Raw genomic sequence first — 20,510 nt, forward strand, 5'->3', positions numbered from 1 at the left:
TTTTATATATAGACGATCATAAAGCGATCCAGATTTAGGACGTCCTTTTTAGGACGACCACTTTCGGACGTCTACTAAAACACGTGAAATCAACTTGCGAGACTGATATTTCATATTTTTTTTGACGTGACTTATTGTAGATTTGCCGCAGATGGCATTAACTACTTGGCCGGACAAATGGGGAGCGCTGAAGGCTCTCACCCGGTACAACGTTTACGTTTTTACGTGCCCTGTTGGGCGCGAACCTCGGCTCAGGGCGTCGTCTGAGAGGAAGAATATTTGAGAGGATTAATCGACCCTAGTGGGTCGATAGCGATAAGCGCTGAATGAGGGAAATCCTCGACCACGCCGGTGGGGTCGGTATCGGAGTTTAATATTTGATCAGGAAAATGCAGTCTGAATCACTAATTGTAAATCAAGCTCGCTTCAAGCTCGTACAGTTACGGGGCAGGGAGTGGAGAGAAGGAAGTACATTATTTGTAGCAATATAAAATTGCGTCTAAGTATACAGGCTATGGGTAAGCGATACATGCGTGACCATGTATGACGAGGCAAGGTTATCCACTTGAGAGAGCATCGCGGCTGTTTGTCCTTTAACAGACTCAAGCAACTCAGTTGGAGAACCTTTTGCTGCGTAGAATATTCTTGGGTCGATTTCCGACAGCGCAAGAGTGGTTTGTATACACAAATACAACTTAAAAAACTCAAACCCGACTACGGAATATGACGCTCTAAAAGGCTATGAATGGAATTCTTCCGAATAGTGATGTTTAGGAGATAGCCAAACATCAACAAACAAACAAACTCTTAGGACAGATTGGCACACGACCACGGCTATCTCCTATTTGTTATTATTTGAATCGTCGGGACTCTTTAAGGGAGCTGTTTAATGAAAGAAATATATACTGACGGTCGCAAGTCAATATATTTATGAAAACATTATGTATGTACGTAAAAATGTGAAAGGCATACTTACAATACAAGAAATAAAAATAAAATTCAAAAATATTAAAAAATTCTAGATCAAGTAAATTAAATTCATCTTTTTTGAGTTATGTATACGTTTTTACAATAAAATACCAGATAATATTTTAAATTTGTCAGAAAATAAATTTAAAGCTCATGTGAAGCTTACTTTATGTAAAAAAGCTTATTATAAGATGTCTGGTTAAATGATAAAATGTCTGGTATTGAATTTGTTCCTCTAGTTATTAAATAACTCTCTCATTGGTTTTTAAAAGATGTGTTGCTGTTGCAGTTTCTTGTCATTACTTCTCCTCAGCCATAATACCTTGTGAAATGACGTAAATTCAAAAATGTTACATTGACGTTCAACAAGTTTATCCATGATAATTGAGTGGGGATGTTCCTGTTGTAAAAACTCTATCTAAAATAGTTGTTACTGGCTGCTTTTTTTGAGAATATTCCGCGAAAGGAACGGAACGGAATATGGCTGGTCGTTACGTCAAAACGTCTAAAAAAAGAAGATGCAGTGCATATTATAATAGTATAGATTACTAGTGTATCGTGTTCAATATGTATCACATTGACGTGACGGGTCAGTCAAGTTCACTGATTAGGTGCTTACGTCCGGGTTAGAAATAACTTCGTAAGTACCTACTTCAAGAACAAAAAATCTACCTACTGACTAAAGTAGTAAACAACATAATGCATTTTAAGCAAGTAAATTACTTATTGAGGAGCTCGGTGGCGCAGCGGTAAACGCGCTCGGTCTGCAATTGTTGAAGTTAAGCAACTTTCGCAAAGGCCGGTCATAGGATGGGTGACCACAAAAAAAAAGTTTTCAACTCGAGCTCCTCCGTGCTTCGGAAGGCACGTTAAGCCGTTGGTCCCGGCTGCATTAGCAGTCGTTAATAACCATCAATCCGCACTGGGCCCGCGTGATGGTTTAAGGCCCGATCTCCCTATCCATCCATAGGGAAGGCCCGTGCCCCAGCAGTGGGGACGTTAATGGGCTGATGATGATGATGATGATGATATTACTTATTATCTCATTAAACATACATAATTACATTTATAAATCCAATACGGGTTCGAATGCTAGCTCGGGCTCTAAACCACTTCTTCTGTCGTGTGGGACGTGAAGTAGTTTACCAACCCCATCCACCCTAGTCTCAGGGTTACTATTGAGCCGCCAACGGTCCATGACATGGCTCACGTACGACTACTAACTTACATCTCATCATCTCGGATCATTTTACTTTCCGACAATCAGGTGATCAGCCTGTAATGTCCTAACCAAACTAGGGATCACAAAATGATTTTGTGACCAGGATTTGAACCCGGGACCTGCGGATCGTGAGCCTAACACTCAAACCACTAAGCCAAGGAGGCCGTTAAACAACTGAATTCAACTTAATGAGTTTGAATTCATATTTCATGATGAATCAATATGTAGGTAATAGAGAACGAACCTATTGCCATTAGCCGGGCACAAAACCTGGAAACCACGTGATATCAATTATTATTAATATTACTACTTTAGTGACCCGTGGTAGCCCATCTGGAAGAACGGTTGCCTTTCACTTTGAGGTCACAGGTTCGAAACCAGCACAGGCCTAAACTAATGATTGTCAAATTTGTTTTCGAATTCATGTTTGGATCATAAATTATTATCACGTGCTCAGCGGTGAAGGTTCACAATCCCGAGAAATGCATTTTCGGAGGTACCTATGTGACCTAACCTATATTGGGCTGGTTCTCGCTTCGCGGGTTGGAAGGTCAGACAGGCAGACGCTTCTGTAAAAAAACAGACCTGTCAAAACTTCATGTTAGGTAAGGGGATCTTGTGAAAAACGTGATAATGCTAGGGAGATGAGGAGTACTTCTTTATATTGTAAAAATTAAACTAGCGGCTATGTTGTCCGTTTCGACATTTGCCCTGCTCATCTAGTATCTAATTACCTAACTACGTTAAATGAGCGAATATAGGAAATAGGAACTAGACAATTTTATACCAGTAATACGAATCCATAGGTGGCATTCTCACTGACAGCGCAAGGTCAATGTCCTCGCTTATCTACCCAAGACACCGGACACAGACGAAGAAAATTGCTCACTTCACACTAATATTATTAATTATCCAGGAAGACATAAAAGGCCAGGAAATAATGCTTATAATAATAATAACAAGATAATACCCTATCTCGCGAGACAATTACTTGGATTGGTCGTTACGTGGTAACACATAACATAATATAGTCGTGAGACTATATCCACTCATCCACTCATTATCAGTCATCCACTGCAAGAGTCGAGACAAATGTGTTAGTGAAAACTGCACTAAGATAAATAATTCAAATTCAAATAACTAATAAATTAATTTAACAAATTAATTTAATTTTTTGGGGTCCAGAAGCAAAAATATTTGTTAAGGATCTCTCAATGCGTCTTATCGGGGCTTCGGGGGATGCTAGGGCTGGTAGTTATTTCCGTCAGAGAATTAGTCTGGCGACACAGAGGGGTAATGCTGCCAGCCTGTTGGGCACCTTGCCTCGATGTGACGCTTTGGAGGAGGTGTTTTATTTATAAGGTGTGTTTGTTTTGTTTTTAATTGTTTGAATAAATAATATTTCGTTATAAATTAATTAATTTTAATTCTTTATTCAGTAGGTACTTTGTATATGTTGTTGTGCAATAAAGTATTATTGATTGATTGATTGATTGTAACATAGTTACACTTTGAATCGACAATTTTTACATAACGAACGTCTCATCCGCCTAAAACTACTGCAGCTTCTAACAACCTGTATAAATCGTTGGTGCAAGTACGGTACCGGGGTTCGAAGTGGCGCTCCCCGTTTGTGAAGCAAGGTTTCACATTTCCACAGTGACTATTACAACAATATGAAACAACATTTGGTTTGACGGCACTCAGTGAACACGATCTGAAGTAACATCCTGAGAGCACCTCTGAGGGCCGAGTTTCGTTCATTATTAATACGGCGTCACTCAATTGATATCGGAACCATAAACGCTCACTGAAGTTCCGTTTATTAATAAGAACGTCATCTTAAGATCTTACTCAAGATAGATCTCAGAGATACGAGCGGTTTATTAATACGGGCCAGACAGTAAGTTGCTCAAACGCCAGTTAAATCGTCTGTTAGGCTAATCAAGCGTTTAGTTTTCCGCTAACAGGAGTCTGTGCAACAGTTCTGTGACTTAACTGGGACTAAAGGCCTGTTAAATTTAATTGGCGTTTGAATTACTCACTGTAAGACTTTTAAAAGCGATTATGTTGCAAATCGCCCACGTGGTTTATCGCGCGTTCCGTCACCTTGGCAGTGAAACCCTCCAGGGTCGTCGCGTTCGTAATCATGCCCACTGCCCAAGCCCATGCGCATGCCAACGTGCTTACAATACACACTCACTCAGTGATCCCTAATGCGGCGGACAGAGCCACGAACATTCAGAAGACAATTGCAGACGTACATACATACATAAACTCACGCCCATGTTCCCCGAAGGGGTGGGCAGAGCCACAAATAATCAGAAGACTATTTGCAGCCACTTTTGATACATAGTCCTAAGATGGATAATGGATAATGATGACCCGTATAGTGATAGGGGATCAGCCTATCGCCCATATAGATTCATAATTTTTGGTAGGACGCTTTCCTTTTGTCGGTTTTTTCGACATGCACGGGAGGAGAGGCAGCAGAACACATTCTATGTTTTTTTTTACTCCCAGTTCAGCAGAGGAGCAGTTGCAGACATACTTGATACAATGTCTAAAATCATGGAGGTCATGCACAATGTTTTTACAGGCTCTCAGAACAAGACAGAAAATGAAATCGAAAATGTTTGACTCGCACGGGTTTTGATACCGCAGCTGTTGTCAAGCCGAGATGACCGTGTTAACCATTACACTACCTGGTCTTCATGCCGTCCATGCGAATTTTTTGATCTATATCGACATTATGCAATGTTATCAGAATATTATCCATGAAATGGTTCACTATGCAGCAGTAGACACATCCCTTTGTTGACATTTACGACATGCCCGGGAAGATAAGCAGCTGAACACGATCTTTATGTAAGCTCACGGCTATATTCCCAATTGGGGTAGTCAGAGGTACATCCATCGCAAGATGAACACCGAGCTTTCTGTTAGACCAACGTGATAGGTGGTGAGCCGTATCGCCTTCTTTGATGGTCGAGCCGACATTTTAAGATTGCGTTCTATTAGCCCAGCATAGAAGCTTCTAAAGAAAAGAATCGAAAAGAGCGAACATTGATTTATTTCTATGATGGACGCCTCTACACAAACAAGGATAGTTTCCAACTAGTCAAATCAGTTACTTTTTACTAAACGTCAAAACACAAAATTACTATGGAATTTGTATGACACTGTGACGACATAGAACGTGATAAAATGTCGGACTTATTGTTACGTTTTTCTTGATTAAAATTCATAAATAAGTTGAATAGAAAAAAGAAAATGATTTTCATTACTTTTAGATCTGTCTTTATTTAGTAATAAGAATTTCATAATTTATCTTGAACCTAGTACACGACCCAAGTATTTCAATATTATAATAATAAATAAAGATCTTTTTATTATACATACATTTAACATTAATGTGTGTAAGGCGTCTAAAATAAAAAAATGGATTCCAAGCTTGCACTTTAACGACCTAAGTATATGTACGGTCACGAGCATTAATATGTAAGTATACACTTTGGTACCATGTCATTAACTTTTTGACAAATTGAACTGTAAGTCTCACTAAATGTCAAATATGTTAGTGCGACAGACTCCCAAAGTGGGTACATTATATTGCTCATGACTGTACAGGTAGCCATACAAGTAAATTCATGAAAAAAAAAGTTTTAATTATTTTCAGTTTCATACTTTTGCGAAGGAAAATTCCACTTGATGGCGACTCAGAATCATGGTCTGAATTAGCCCACAAAGTTTTCGTTTCGATGTCACTAACAGCATATTATATCTCTGGCTTGCCATCCCGCCGGTGTCATCATGATTGTGAAAACAACGTTGCACAAAGCTGCAGTGGATTGCAATTCTATTGCGGGAACATTTATTATTAGTCGATATTATAATCAGGCATACTCACTATCAAGTGATAATGATATCACACCTTTTATCAGCCAACCAACTGTTTCATTGTCCAATGATTAACAGATAATGCACGCTCTCTTGACTAATTCTATTGTTTTTATGTTATTACTCATGTTAGTAGAACGGCCTCCGTGGTCTAGTGGTTGAGCGTTCTGCTCACGATCCGGAGGTCCCGCGTTCGAATCCCGGTGAGGATTAATCACTTTGTGATCCCTAGTTTGGTTAGCACATTGCAGGCGGATCACCTGATTGTCCAGAAGTAAGATGATCCGTGTTTCAGAAGGCACGTTAATCCGTTGGTCCTGGTTATTACTTACTGATGTAAGTACGTAGTCGCTACTTGAGTCATGTCAGGGGCCTTTGGCGGCTCAATAGTAACCCTGACACCCTGAGGCTTAATGAGGTTGGTCATCCACCTCACAACCCACACGATAGAAGAAGACTCATGTTAGTCTACTAAAATCACTAAATCTTTTAAGGGGCAATGTATGAGATTCCCATTGACATTCAGAATTTACCTATGAACAGTTTTAAGACAGTAATTAAACGGAAACTTTGTAAAAAAGTTATTTTCTAGAAGATATGAATGCAAGGGATTAACTGTCTTGGAACTGATATTAGGCAGTCAAATTATTTTATGTTTATATTTAAAAGAATGTCTATGGCCCTGTGCTGAAGTTCTTCTTGCAGCTTCTTTTCCCCGGCTGTACAGGTTGTGAAAAGCTGCAGTAGTCGTAGGCGGATGAGACGTTCGTTATGTAAAAAATGACGATTCATAGTGTATCTATGTTAACTACTGAATAAAGATGTTTTTGAATTTGACTATTTTGTTAGCAAACAAGATTGCGTATGTTTGTTTACATGTACATATTTTAGATGTGATATATGTGTTTATATAGTATATATTTTCAATGTGATAATGAGAGATGGGTGTATTTTTTACACATAGGTGTTAATTTTAGTGTTAAGTGGCAACATTTGTTGCAATTGTCCAATTAAAACGCATTTTGGTTGTTAAGTGTTACCAGTAGTAAACTTTTCGGCCGACTGTTTAGACAGATTATTTGTTCTTCTTCTATCGAGTGGATTGTGAGGTAGATTACAAATCCTATCAACCCAAATGTCAGGGTTACTATTGAGCCGCCATAGGCCCCTGACATGACTCATGTAACGACTACGTACTTACATAAGTAAGTAATAACCGGGACCAACGGCTTAACGTGCCTTCCGAAGCAGGGATCATCTTACTTTTTGGACAATCAGACGAAAAATTCCACTTGATATTAACTCAGAATCATGGTCTGAATCATCCCCCTAAGTATTCGTTACGATGTCACTAACACCCTGTATATTACGAGTATTTATTTTTTCAGCAAACCTTGTATCACCAAGGGGGCTGGAGGGGGGGGGGGGGCGGCGGCGGTTATCATGATTAATCATGTGACGGTGTGTGATGTGTGTGTGTGTGTGTGGACGGCCCTGATCACTTTTTAATGAGGGAAAGAGGAACTTCTTCTAAGTTCTGAGAAAACTTTTATCATTGTTGCAGGCAACATCAGCGCAGTGTTCACGTACAAGTGGAAGGGCGAGGAGATCACGAGGCTGGTGGACAACGGCACCCGGGTCGTCATCGGGATCATCCGGGGCCGGACGTTTACCAACATCAACAATAATATTAACAAGTACGTACTCATCATCGGAGGAGCTCGGTGGCGCAGCGGTAAATGCGCCACCGATCTGCGATTGTCTGCGGTCTGCGATTGTTGAAGTAAAGCAACTTTCGCGAAGCCCGGTCATAGGATGGGTGACCACAAAAAAAAGTTTTCATCTCGAGCTCCTCCGTGCTTCGGAAGGCACGTTAAGCCGTTGGTCCCGGCTGCATTAGCAGTCGTTAATAACCATCAATCCGCACTGGGCCCGCGTGATGGTTTAAGGCCCGATCTCCCTATCCATCCATAGGGAAGGCCCGTGCCCCAGCAGTGGGGACGTTAATGGGCTGATGATGATGACGAAAAATCGAGTTTTACATAACATATACCCTAACCTTCTGAGAGCTAGGCGCCGCGCGGGAGTTGCATCCCAAAGAGGTGTCCAGTTGATTTACGCGGGTTGGATAGCCTAGATCCATGCGACACTGATTTTGGCTTTTCTTCATCAGACCACATTTCAACATAAGACACCACGCCTGTATTTCCAAAGCGGTAGGCAGAGGTGTATAGTAAACTTATACAACCACTACTCGCTAGTTTCTGCCCCATGTAGGGGCGAACCTACCACTACCACACGATATTTCATCCCTTATTATTAACAAAATGGTCATTAAACAAAAATAAAATTAAATAAAACTAAAACAAATAAACGAAACTCAAAATAAAATACTAATAATAATAGTGACTATTTAGGGTATTATACGGGTATATTGTAATTTGATAAGATGTTATTTGTAATTTGATGAAATGTTATTTTTATTGCTGTTTTCTTTGAATGTTGTAAGAGTTGTTTAGAATAAATGTTACAAATAAATAAAATAAATTATGTACAATTAACACTGAAACTAAACCTTAATTAAAAAGCCCGCCTTGAATCGTACCTGGTGCAAATGTACCCATAATGCTGGCTGCGTTTCCGCGTTGAACAGCCAGCGATATATGCGTAGAACAGCCAGCGATATGCGTTGCACCAGGTACGATTCTGAGCGGGGATCCGCTCCACTATTCCTGAGGCGCCGATGGTAAAATTGGTAATTTCTCCCAGGACGTCAGTGTTGTTCGTGTCGATCTCGTTCATCGTGCTGATGGTGATATCGCTGGCCTGGCTGGTCTTCTACTACATTCAACGCTTCCGGTACATCCACGCCAAGGATAGGCTCTCGGTGAGTTTACATTTTATTTTATTTTTATGTTTATTGAGAAAACCAACAGCATTAGAAAAACATATTTAACGACAAATATTATCTAAACTTAAGCTATTTATAGGTTTCCCTAGAGTTCAGAAACATTAATTGTTATAGATTCTTAAAAGCGAAGCTAAACGAAAGAGGCCAGAAAATTATTTTTTGAAAAGGAAAGTATCAATAAAAATATGAAACATCTTAGCATAGTTTAAGGCTAGTACCCAAAAGTAATACTAGATTGGGAGTAGTGTATGTCCGAGTGTGTGTGTGTGTGTGTGTGCACGTGTGTGTGCGTTTCATTCATTATAACGGCCTCCTTGGTCTAGTGGTTGAGCGTGCTCACGATCCAGGGTTCCCGGTTTCGAATCCCGGTGGGGACATATCATTAAAATCACTTTGTGGTTCCTAGTTTGATTAAGACATTACAGGCTGATCACCCTATTGTCTGGAAGTAAGATGATGTGCTTCGGAAGGTGGATGACCAACCTCAACAACCCTGGTGTCAGGGTTATTATTGAGCCGAGGCCCCTGACTTATGTAACGACTACGTACTTACCATCAGTAAGTAGTAACCGAACCAATGGGTTCACGTACTTTCGGAGAATCGGGTGATCAGCCCGTAATTTCCTAACCAAACTAGGCATCCCAAAGTGATTTATGTGATATATCCCCACCGGAATTCGAATCCAGGACCTCCGGATCGTCAGCCCAACACTCAACCACTGTACCACGGAGGTCCTCTTGTCCTTTCTACCAGTTGCAGTGCTTACCGGGTCCATGTTGATACTAAGTAGTTATTACTTTTTTTAAACCCCACATTTTTACGAACGCATGGACGCAATAAAACATTTCTTAATCTTAAATCACTACTTGATAAATTTTCTTGTTGCCTTTACCTATTATGTATTACTCGTATGTGACTATTTGCTTCAAATAAAGAGCAGTACAAAAATGTAATTAAAAAGTTAAAGAACGTTTTCGTTTACTGGCGCCCAAATTGGGGCCACAATACCGTTATCATTTAATAATAAAATAGATATCCTTATATTGTTTAGTAAAACTCATTTTGACAATAATTATCTGGCTTTGGCTAAAGGATTAGAAATAAGAATATGTAGATGCCAGGGTCAAACATAAATTATAAAATGGAAATAGAAGCTACTCTAAGATGTTCAAACATATATTAAGTAAGTGTACGGTCACGAGCATTTATATGTATACACTTTAGTACCATGTCACATTAACTTTTTTGGCAAATTGAACTGTAAGTCTCACTAAATGTCAAATATGTTGGTGCGACAGAGTCCTAAAGTGGGTACATTATATTGCTTATGACTGTACGTTTCGTTCGCGTTTCTTTTTCACGTTTATTTATGGCGTCTCCATTTTGTATTTTCATACACACGCCATCCGCTTTTAGGATTCGAAAAAAGAATCTCATTTTACTAGGTTGTTTATTGTGCTCATGGATTATAAATATTGTAATATTGGTGTTCGCAGAAGCGGTTGTGTTGTGCAGCTAAGAAGGCGTTATCAAAAATACCTGTAAAGAGTTTGAAGACTGATGACAGAGTAAGTACCTAATATTAGAATTACATAGAATCTTCACATAATATGATATTATGTATCTAATATGGAAAATACAGGACACAAGCACGCACACAAACGCTAGGTAGTTAGTATTATAAAATAGTTATGTATGAGCGCAGCCTCCTACTACAGTTCTATTGTAAAAATGTCGTGCTCTTGTATTGTAAAAGGGTTGTTCTTCTTTTTTATCGACAATGATCTGTCCTTCGTTCTGCTTCTGATAAGTTATGTTTTAGAATTTTATTTCATGTTTTGATTGTCCAAAAATATAGTTATCTTATTATACTCAAAATACAAGCAAAATACTAATCGGTTCCTCAATTAGTTATTAACGTAGCTTGATCGTTTTTCACAAAATTATGTGACAGAGTGGTAAATTGAAATGCTGTCTCCGATGAAAAGGGCCACTCTGTCACAATATTTTTTGGAATGCGCCTGCAAAGAAAAGTATGTTGCCAAGATAAAGAGAACCACTAAATAGTCCTCTACAGACACATCTTTATATGATGTTTTAAAATATTTATTGCCGTTATAATTTTAAAGATGTTAAATCCGATAAATCGAGAAAATGTCTTTTTATTGTCGATAAAAAAGAAGAACGACCCAAAAATCTACTTTTAAAGCCAATAATCATTTTTTACTATTTATTTTATAGGGCTTAATTTACCGACAGTGAATTATTTTACATTTTCATACGTAATTTATTTTACAGGAGGTGCAGGGAGACGGCGAATGTTGCGCCATCTGTATAGAGCCTTACAAAGTATCTGAGACGCTGAGATCTCTTCCTTGTAGGTGAGTCAAATCGTCCAACATTCTACAAAGTATGTTCTCATTTTATTAACATAAACGATCTCCAGTGGACCAGTGGTTGAGCGCTGAGCTCACGATCCCGGTGCGCGAGGGCCCGGGTTCAAATCCCGGTGCGGACATATCACAAAAATCACTTTCCGATCCCTAGTTTGGTTAGGACATTACTGACTGATCACCAGATTGTCCGAAAGTAAGATGATCCGTGCTTCGGAAGGCACGTTAAGCTGTTGGTCCCGGTTACAACTTACTGGTGAAAGTAATATGAGCCATGTCAGGGACCTTTGGCGGCTCAATAGTAACTCTGACACCAGGGTTGATGGGGTTGGTACTCCACCTCACAATACGGGACCTCCGGATCGTGAGACCAACGCACAAACCACTGGACCACGGAGGCCATTTACCCATATTGTTTCCCTAACCGCTGTCATGGCTTAACATTCTTGATTGATATCAACCAACAATAAGGTACGTATAAAGTGGGCTAATAATTAATTAATGACATTTTGATTGCAATGTGTTCCAGACACGACTTCCACAAGAACTGCATAGATCCGTGGTTGCTGGAGCACCGGACGTGTCCCATGTGCAAGATGGACATCCTCAAGTACTACGGCTTCGTGGTAAGATATTCTGCTTCTTGTTAGTGGCGGTTGTGAGGGCAACGACTGCCCTTACCACTCCTGGGGCCTTTGCCAAGGTACAGACAACTATGATAATCGACAGTGACATGTAAAGTGACATATATTCAAACATAAAAAGCCTATAGATAAAGCCTGAAGATTTGACAGGTCCGGTTTTTTACAAAAGCGACTGCAAGTCTGAACTTCCAACCCGAAAGCTAGCCCAATATAGGTTAGGTCATATACCGCCGAAATGCATTTCTCGGGAATGTGGGTTTCCGCACGATGTTTTCCTTCACAGCTGAGTACCGAACGTGATAATCATTTATGATCAAAAATGAATTCGAAAACAAATTCGAAAATCATAGGTTTTAGGCCTATGCTGGGATTTGAACTTGCGACCTCAAATTGACAGTCAAGCGTTCTACAAACTGAACTACCATGGCTCTATTATTTTTATTATTTATTATGACTTTTAGCTAAACAGTAATAATGTTTGTGTTTACGTATACTTAAAAATCTACCTATCTTGTCTATTGAAAGTTTGTAGGAAGGTAATATTTGAAACTACTGAATTGATTTTGAATATTCTTTCACTACTTAATACATATCTACATTATTCTTGAGAGTAGCGGGCGGAAAGGTTATATGAATAAATAATTAATTATAATATATAACATAAACAGCCTATTACGTCCCACTACTGGGCACAGGCCTCCCCTCAATCAACCGGAGGGGGTATGGAGCATACTCCACCACGCTGCTCCAATGCGGGTTGGTGGAGGTGATTTTACGGCTAATATATCTTACTTTTTCGGACAATCAGGTGATTCAAGCCTGAAAAGTCCTGACCAAACAAAGGACAGTCTCACAAAGTGATTTCGACAATGTCCCCATCGGGAATCGTACCCGGACCTCCAGATCGTCAGCCTTACGCTCTTACCACTAGACCACGGAGGTTGTCAGACCACGGAGGCTGTCTTGAGAGTAGCGACCATGAATATATAATTATGGTTAAAATTATATGAATAAAAATAATTATCACCAGTTCACGGGCAGTCAGGAGAGCATCCTGCAGCTGGAAGTGGAGGAGTCTCGCAGCCGGGCGCTGAGCCCCGCGCGGAACAGGCATCCACTCACACTGGTAATGGAGCATTTCATATATTACTGATGGGGTCTTCATAAAACTGTTTATTAATTAGTTACTTATGTGCGTTGCGCACTTACCGCGTAAGTGCGAGCCAGACGCAGTCCGCGCGCTTTCTTACTCCTTAGCGGTTTACGGCCACTTAACTCCCGCCGGCGTGGTCGTCGACTTCCCTCAATCAGCCCTTATCGCTACCCACCAACTAGGGTCGATTAATTCTTTCAAATATTTTTCCTCCCAGACGACGCCCTGAGCCGAGGTTCGCCCCCAACTGGGCACCCTCAGACCTGTTGTCTTAAACGTGGTACCGGGTGAGAGCCCTCAGCGGTCCCCATTTGTCCAGCCAAGTAGTTAATGCCGCAAATGGCAAGTCACGTCAAAAAAAAGACCACTTAACACGATCACTGTGTAACTGAAAATAAGACCATGGCTCTCTCACGTGCAATGTTATTTTTCGATAAACACATTGGATTGTATGTACATAAATAGGTACACTATGGCAAGAAAAAACAATTTGAAAAACCTCCCGTCGGAGTTTCCCATTTTCCCTAGTGCTCCACATATGGGACACGCACGTATGAGTTACAAATGTATTGCCTCATATGTGGTTCATACACACTGATTGTGTTAAGACTATAAGACCCAGAGGTGAGATCGGCGCTCGATAAGAATTGGTGCGAAGCCGAGAGTTACCGTTAGATAGTATTAATCTTTGGTCTTCTATCTTCTGAATCACTCTAGAATACTACTTATCACCAAGGGGGTTAAAAAGGTCACATCGAAACAATTCAATTAAATAGCGATATGGCTATTTGACATTTGCGCAAAAATAAATGTGCAATATCAACAGATGTTAGGCTAGTTTCCTACTATTGTATGAAAAGCACACTGTGTATAATTACGTTTTTCTTGATTTAAATTCATAAATAATTAATCATCATCCCTAATCTAAGAGCCACGCATTTATCGGTGTAGAATTCTCCATTATTTTCTATTAAAAGCCAACTGTTTCACTTCCTTATAAGAAGACGTTCGCCTTCTCTTTAATCTGTTCCATGTCTCTTCATTCCCCTTTCTCTCTTTCCTTGTAGCTTATCTCATGTTTTTAATAAATTGTCTTATTAAATGTCCAATCACCTTGCCTCTTCTGTTTTCAATAACTCTTAATATTCGCGTGTTTTCCCTTACTCTTACTAGCACTTCCTCATTAGTAGGTAACTCTGCGGCACGCTGGGTGGTGAGGATATGGTATCCCGACGTGCCGGCAGAGTAGGGGAGTGATTGGTGATAACGATGATAAATTAGAAGCAAGCAGCAAGCAGGAATATATACAGTTTATTAAAAACACTTCACAAAAGGATCAAGAATTAGAGGGCATGGCCCTAAACAGTATAATATACTTGTTTTTTATGAAGGTCGGGGATGCAGTGAATCAAAAGAAAGTAAAATGAAAGGAAATGCGGAATGGAATGAGAATTTCGTAATTTAAAATGATGATGGTCAGAACGAAAAGTCAGTATGTGCAGAGTTTGTAGTCTGCTACAACTCTTTAACCCTTTTGTAACCTCCCCCCAGTTTTCATGATAATAACCGATCGTCCTCCCTGCTGCAGCTAACGAGCGACAACTCGTACGAAGAGGCGGGTAGCGAGCGCAGCAGCCGCGCCTCCTCCCCCGACGAGCTGGTGCCGGCGCTGCGCTGCGACCCGCCGCGGCCGCACGACGCGCGCTGCCCACACCCCTCCAGGTGAATACCGCGACTGTGCCACCTCTAAGAGGGATATTACATCTAATCCTGTTGAACTGCCGCTGTTTTTACTTAAATTTGTAAAATTGCGCATAATATTCTTTGTAATGTGTTTGTGCAATAAAGTTATTATTATTATACTGTATGTCTTGAGGCATATTGGGATCTTAGTTAAATCCAGTTATTTTGTATAATTTCTTTAATTTTGATTTATTTTACAATTTCTTTCGTTGGACGAGTCTTGCTTGGCCGAATGATGAAGTAAGAGATAAAAATTTAGGTAGTTGCACAAACATAATAAAATGAAACGCCTGACAAAACTATAATAGCATGGGCAATGTAAAATGCTTGCTATTAAAATACTTGTAGGCGCTTGAGCCGGAACCCTAAAATATGTCATCGACAGCTTTTGTGATAATTACATAATAAAGTCGTATCCGACATTCGTCAATCATAATTTCTAATTTAAACACAAATCGACCTTATTATTACTTCAGTGCGATCGTTATTTGTAGGGTCGTGTGCTGATCGTGGTTTTACCACGGTAAAACCAAGATCACCCATAGACAAAATTATTGACGACGAACTTTATATAATACGTATTATAAACTCCTTATAGTAAGGTCGATTTTTCTAGACTTTGTCGGCAATAATTTTGTCTATGGGTGATCGTGATATTTCCACGGTAAAACCATCAGCATACAATACAAGCCTACAAATAACGATCACAGTGCAGTAATAAGGTCCACGGTAAAACCATGATCACACCATAGACAACATTATTGCCGACGAAGTTTAGATAAATCGACCTTATTATTACTTCACTGCGATCGTTATTTGTAGGGTCGTTTAAGTTAACAAAAAAAAAAGAAGTTTTTTTCTCCTCCGCCAACCCGCATTGGAGCAGCGTGGTGGAGTATGCTCCATACCCCCACCGTTTGATTGACGGGAGGCCTGTGCCCAGCATTGGGACGTGTATAGGCTGTTTATGTATGTTAAGTTAACCGTTTTAATTGTCATTCTGCTCCACAGATCATGTTCATCAACGCCCACAGGCGGCCCGAGAGGCGAGTCATCTCGCCAGGACACCGCCTCCGTCACCTCGTCGCCTAACCCATAGGACCGGGAATCGAACCCGCTACCCGTGCCAAACCTGGACTGAACGCCGCGGCCGCATACCACTCCTTACCCTTACCGATGTTGCTCCAAAAAAATCGATTGGATAATGAATGAGGTTTTTGGAGATAAATGTCTTTTTTTGTATTGAAAAAGTTATGTGTGCATATTAAGTACAGAAAACGAAGGGATATGAGAAGGAAATTGTATACGAAGAAGTTGTATCTATATCTCAACTCTTTAGTTCAATGTTGATGAGAAAGAGTGCGATAGGGACGGAAAAAATTACTCTTTTGCTCTATGGAGAATTACATAAATACGAATTTCTGTGTTTTACATTACCTTAAAGTAAGGGTGTGAATAGGAGAAATATAGGTATTGGGTGTGTTTGTAAAAGGCCTTGCAACGTTTAATAGTGCGTCAGTGAGTCAGTGATGTGTTCAAAATAATAATCAAGCGAAAAAATACTCAAAAAATTTAAAAAATAAATCCATATCGGTTGAACTTCCAGTGATGTGTGATGGACTTGTGGTGGATTAAAAGTGATATTCTAATTAAGGTTAAAGTAGTTTTGTATGAAGTAACTATATAGGAACATCGCGACGCCGCCTAGTCAACGAAATAGTGTTTTTTTGTAAACCTAGGGCTAACGCGCAACGTGATAAAAATTTGTCACGGTCATTTTATCGATTCTGACGGTATAATTAAGGCGTTTTGTCGATTGGTGCTAACATGTGAAGCCAAATAAGTCATGTCGTTCTGTCAAAATACAAACAACATCACGTGGCACGCATGATAGAGAAAAAACAAACTTATCGATGTCGACAATTTTTTTGAATCGATCGATAATTTTATCACGTTGCACATATTAGCTCTGCTGGAGGGATTAGAAAGACCACATCGAAGGAATTCGTCTAAAAATGCAATATTGCCATTTGACATTTGCGCACATTTATAAAACTTAGTGGGTAATCTTCTCTTCTATCGTATGGGTTGTGAGGTGAATTACCAACCTCATCAACCCTGATGTCAGGGTTACTATTGAGCCGCCAAAGGCCCGTGACATTACTCATATAACGACTACGTACTTACATCAGTAAGTAGTAACCGGGACCAACGGCATAACGGGCAATAGCGGGCAATGACAACATATTAATGTCAAATAGCAATATTGCTTTTTGAGGTAAATTTCTTCGATGTGGCCATTTTAACCCTCCTGATGGCCGAAGTATTGTCAACGGAAAATAATGGTACCATTATTTTGGTAAATAATTACCAGAGGTACCTACAGATAAATACCATACAAAAACAAATCCTAAATACCTTACGAACTTTGCAAGTAAAATACTTCTCTAAAAGGTAGTTCTTCGAACATTGCAAGTCAATGGCATTACCATGATTGCAAAATGTCCTAAAATCTTTGGTCTGTTTGAAATCCAGCTAGTACTTACATTGGTGATATACATAATGTCAAAGTGCATTCAAGGTAATAATATTCACTTCCAAAATTTGAAGAACTACCCAAAACTGTAATGACGAAAGTATTGCACTTTTTCGTTGACTTTACGTAGGTACACAAACCGTTTATAATCAGATAGGTGTCGACATTTGTACTTAAATATGAAATTTCATTGGTTCATGATCTCATAAGTACGTAACTTTATGTTTTAACCTTTTGAAACCGTGTAATAGATACATCTATCTAGTTTGTACAAAATATATTTTCAAAATGTTAAACTGCAGTACATTTTGGGTGAAAATATAAGTAAAACATGGTTTTAGAGGCTGTATGAAATCCCAACGAGTGATTCGGATTAAAAATGTTATATAAAAATGTTTAAAAAGTGTTCTTTTTAATTGTACTATTTTATGGACAGTCATGAGCAATATTATGTACCCACTTTACGACCCTGTCACACTAAGATATTTGACGCTTAGTGAGACTTACAATTCAATTTGTTAAAAAAGTTAATGTGATATGGTACTATAGTAGGTAATACATATTATAGTGTTCATGCCTGTACGATATACGAGTGTATATTAGTTTATGCCAATATTTACTGGTTGCTTTTTTCATTGCGGTTTTTAGTTTTTTACATCAAACTGCAAATGAAAGTCGCAAAATGCTGTTTCAATATAATGATTTTATTCAAAGGTTGTGCTGGCCCTAGTTTTTTTAAATAATAAACAAAGTTTGGATTTAAGTATATCCGTCCATAATGTGTAACTAACACTGCTAATACGCCTGATTAAACTCATATTTCATAGTGCTGTAATTACTTACATATTTCATGTACACTTGTTTGTAGTATGTGTATTGAATAGATAGTTTTATTTGCTTGTCATAGCAAAACAGTATAATAGTTACATGATGGCATAAAATGGTAGCCATTACTATGCAATATTTTAAAACAATTTTGTGCAGAGGTTGTTTCGCGCCATTTTATTTTCTAGTGGTCTTTTTCCACGCATTGCCAGTTTTTTTACGGTACTCAGTACATACTCGCTTTAGTTACAAGAGTGGTTCATAAAGTTTTGTTAACATTGTTAACTGAATATTTAATGTGGTGTTTGGGGTTTCGTTCTAATAATAGGGGCCAACTCACAACCATGTTGTTCAAGCGGTTGTATGAATATACCTTAATTTGAAACACTTATTTCGTGGCTCTGAAAAACGGTAGTTAATAAAATCTAGTCTGAACAATTATGAAATGGAACCGCTTTTGATTGTAATCGGTGAAGTTAATAGCTAGTTTATGCGAATTTTTTATACTTAATGAAAAGCAAAGTAGGTACTTAATAATATTTGATTTAAAAGGGTACCTAATAAAATTGAATGGTGATGAATTTGTGTTATTTAAGGCAACTGACAATTATTTTTTAACAAAGCTATGCAGTTACCTATCTTAACATATTGGTAAATAAATAATCTATTGGTACTTACGTCGATTTATTTCGTATTTTTTACAACACCAAAACGAAGCTAACTTACCGGTTGCAATCAAAAGCGACATTGGTTCAAACTTTATTTTTAAGAAACAATTATGTTTATTTTTAAGTATTATTTAGGTGAGCATTTAAGTTATTACTTACGCAGTACACATAAGGTACTATTCGAGGAATCCATTGGACTTTATATTAGCAAGGAGACTTACATACTTGTAAGAACAAAATGGTGTAAACATTTACATTCCCATCCTGAAATGTCAGTGTTGAAATAAAACCAATACAGTATTGATATTTGAGTTTCATTGAAATAACATATTTGTTAAAATATAATTGAAGTAAACATGGTACAACAAAACAAGGTATGCGCGATCATAATAATATGAAAAGCCGCCATTGCTAGCCGTTTGATGACGTAGCTGTTACCATTAGCCCCCCTCCACTCCAACAATTATGGAGTATGTCTTCTCTCTACATAAAACTGCTTATTTATTTGTTTGGTTTGCTCCCCGGTGACAACCGGGACGAAAATCCAACCCAATACGGGTCCATATGTGTTACTCACCTTATGTTACCAACCATGCGTGTGCAATAATGATTATGAAATTCTCTGTTGTTACCCTGAGGGACAGAGGGGACTACCGGAGGGGACGCCATTGGAAATATTATAAAAAAGTAGAAAGACATCAATTAGAAAATTCAATTTTATTTCTGAAGACAAATATTCATGATCATATAACCATACATTAGGTACATACAATAACGCATATTTACAACAAGACATAATTAGCACAATATTCATACAATATCACATTCAAGTATACCTTTCAATCTTAACTAAACTTTTCGTAGTCTGTGCCACGAAACAAATCCGAGATGCGCTGGCATCGCGAGTATCTACCAAATCTACATGGAATCATTGTGACTATGTCATCATCTCCCTAGCATTATTCCGTTTTTCACAGGGTCTGCTTATCTAACCAGAAGATTTGACAGATCCGGTGTTTTACAGAAGCGACTGCCTGTCTGACTTACCGACAGGTTTGGCGACATACCTCGAAACTTTGACTCAACAGTTTTGTATAAAAGATAGATAGATAAAATACTTGATTGAGCACAATGGACACCAAATACAGAAAAAAAAGACAATAGACATAGAAAGAACAGCAGACGGACTTATTGATCATGCAGCAATTTAATAATATTTCAATTAAAGATTTCATTCGTTTTCGTTGAAATAACTTGTATGTCACCTAACCTATTTGGGCTGGTTTACCCTACGGGTTGGAAGGTCAGACAGGCAGTCGCTTCTGTAAAAAACCGGACCTGTTAAATCTTCAGGTTAGGTAAGCGGACCTTGGGAAAAACGGGATAATGCTAGGGCAGATGATGATTCGTTGTCGTTCAAACGATTCAGACCCGAAATAAATAAAAACTATACTCAACACAAAGTTTCAGTTTCAACATAATAAGGGCGCCCGCCCACGTCAGACTCGGGTCGATTTTTGCTCCGATTCTTATGCCCGATTTTGT

At 38.9% G+C, this 20,510-nt stretch overlaps 1 protein-coding gene and 1 long non-coding RNA gene across 3 annotated transcripts in view; one reads left to right on the forward strand and one right to left on the reverse strand.

Moving 5' to 3' along the window:
• Positions 1-19,269, forward strand: part of LOC126375505 (protein goliath) — a 104,456-nt gene extending 85,187 nt beyond the window's left edge. For both annotated transcript variants that reach the window (XM_050022469.1, XM_050022468.1), the window contains exons 5-12: positions 7,656-7,788; positions 8,861-8,978; positions 10,500-10,571; positions 11,302-11,384; positions 11,926-12,022; positions 13,071-13,166; positions 14,782-14,915; positions 15,948-19,269. In XM_050022469.1, coding sequence (XP_049878426.1) covers positions 7,656-7,788; positions 8,861-8,978; positions 10,500-10,571; positions 11,302-11,384; positions 11,926-12,022; positions 13,071-13,166; positions 14,782-14,915; positions 15,948-16,035 — 821 coding nt within the window. In that variant the 3' untranslated portion in view covers positions 16,036-19,269. The remainder of the gene's footprint in view (positions 1-7,655; positions 7,789-8,860; positions 8,979-10,499; positions 10,572-11,301; positions 11,385-11,925; positions 12,023-13,070; positions 13,167-14,781; positions 14,916-15,947) is intronic.
• Positions 19,270-19,667: 398 nt separating this feature from the next.
• LOC126375612 (uncharacterized) overlaps positions 19,668-20,510 on the reverse strand; it is a 180,656-nt gene continuing 179,813 nt past the window's right edge. Inside the window, exon 2 of the long non-coding RNA XR_007567623.1 lies at positions 19,668-20,303. This is a non-coding gene — a long non-coding RNA (uncharacterized LOC126375612). The remainder of the gene's footprint in view (positions 20,304-20,510) is intronic.

The sequence above is a fragment of the Pectinophora gossypiella genome, chromosome 19 (assembly GCF_024362695.1).
Source record: "Pectinophora gossypiella chromosome 19, ilPecGoss1.1, whole genome shotgun sequence".
In the NCBI taxonomy this organism is placed as follows: domain Eukaryota; kingdom Metazoa; phylum Arthropoda; class Insecta; order Lepidoptera; family Gelechiidae; genus Pectinophora; species Pectinophora gossypiella.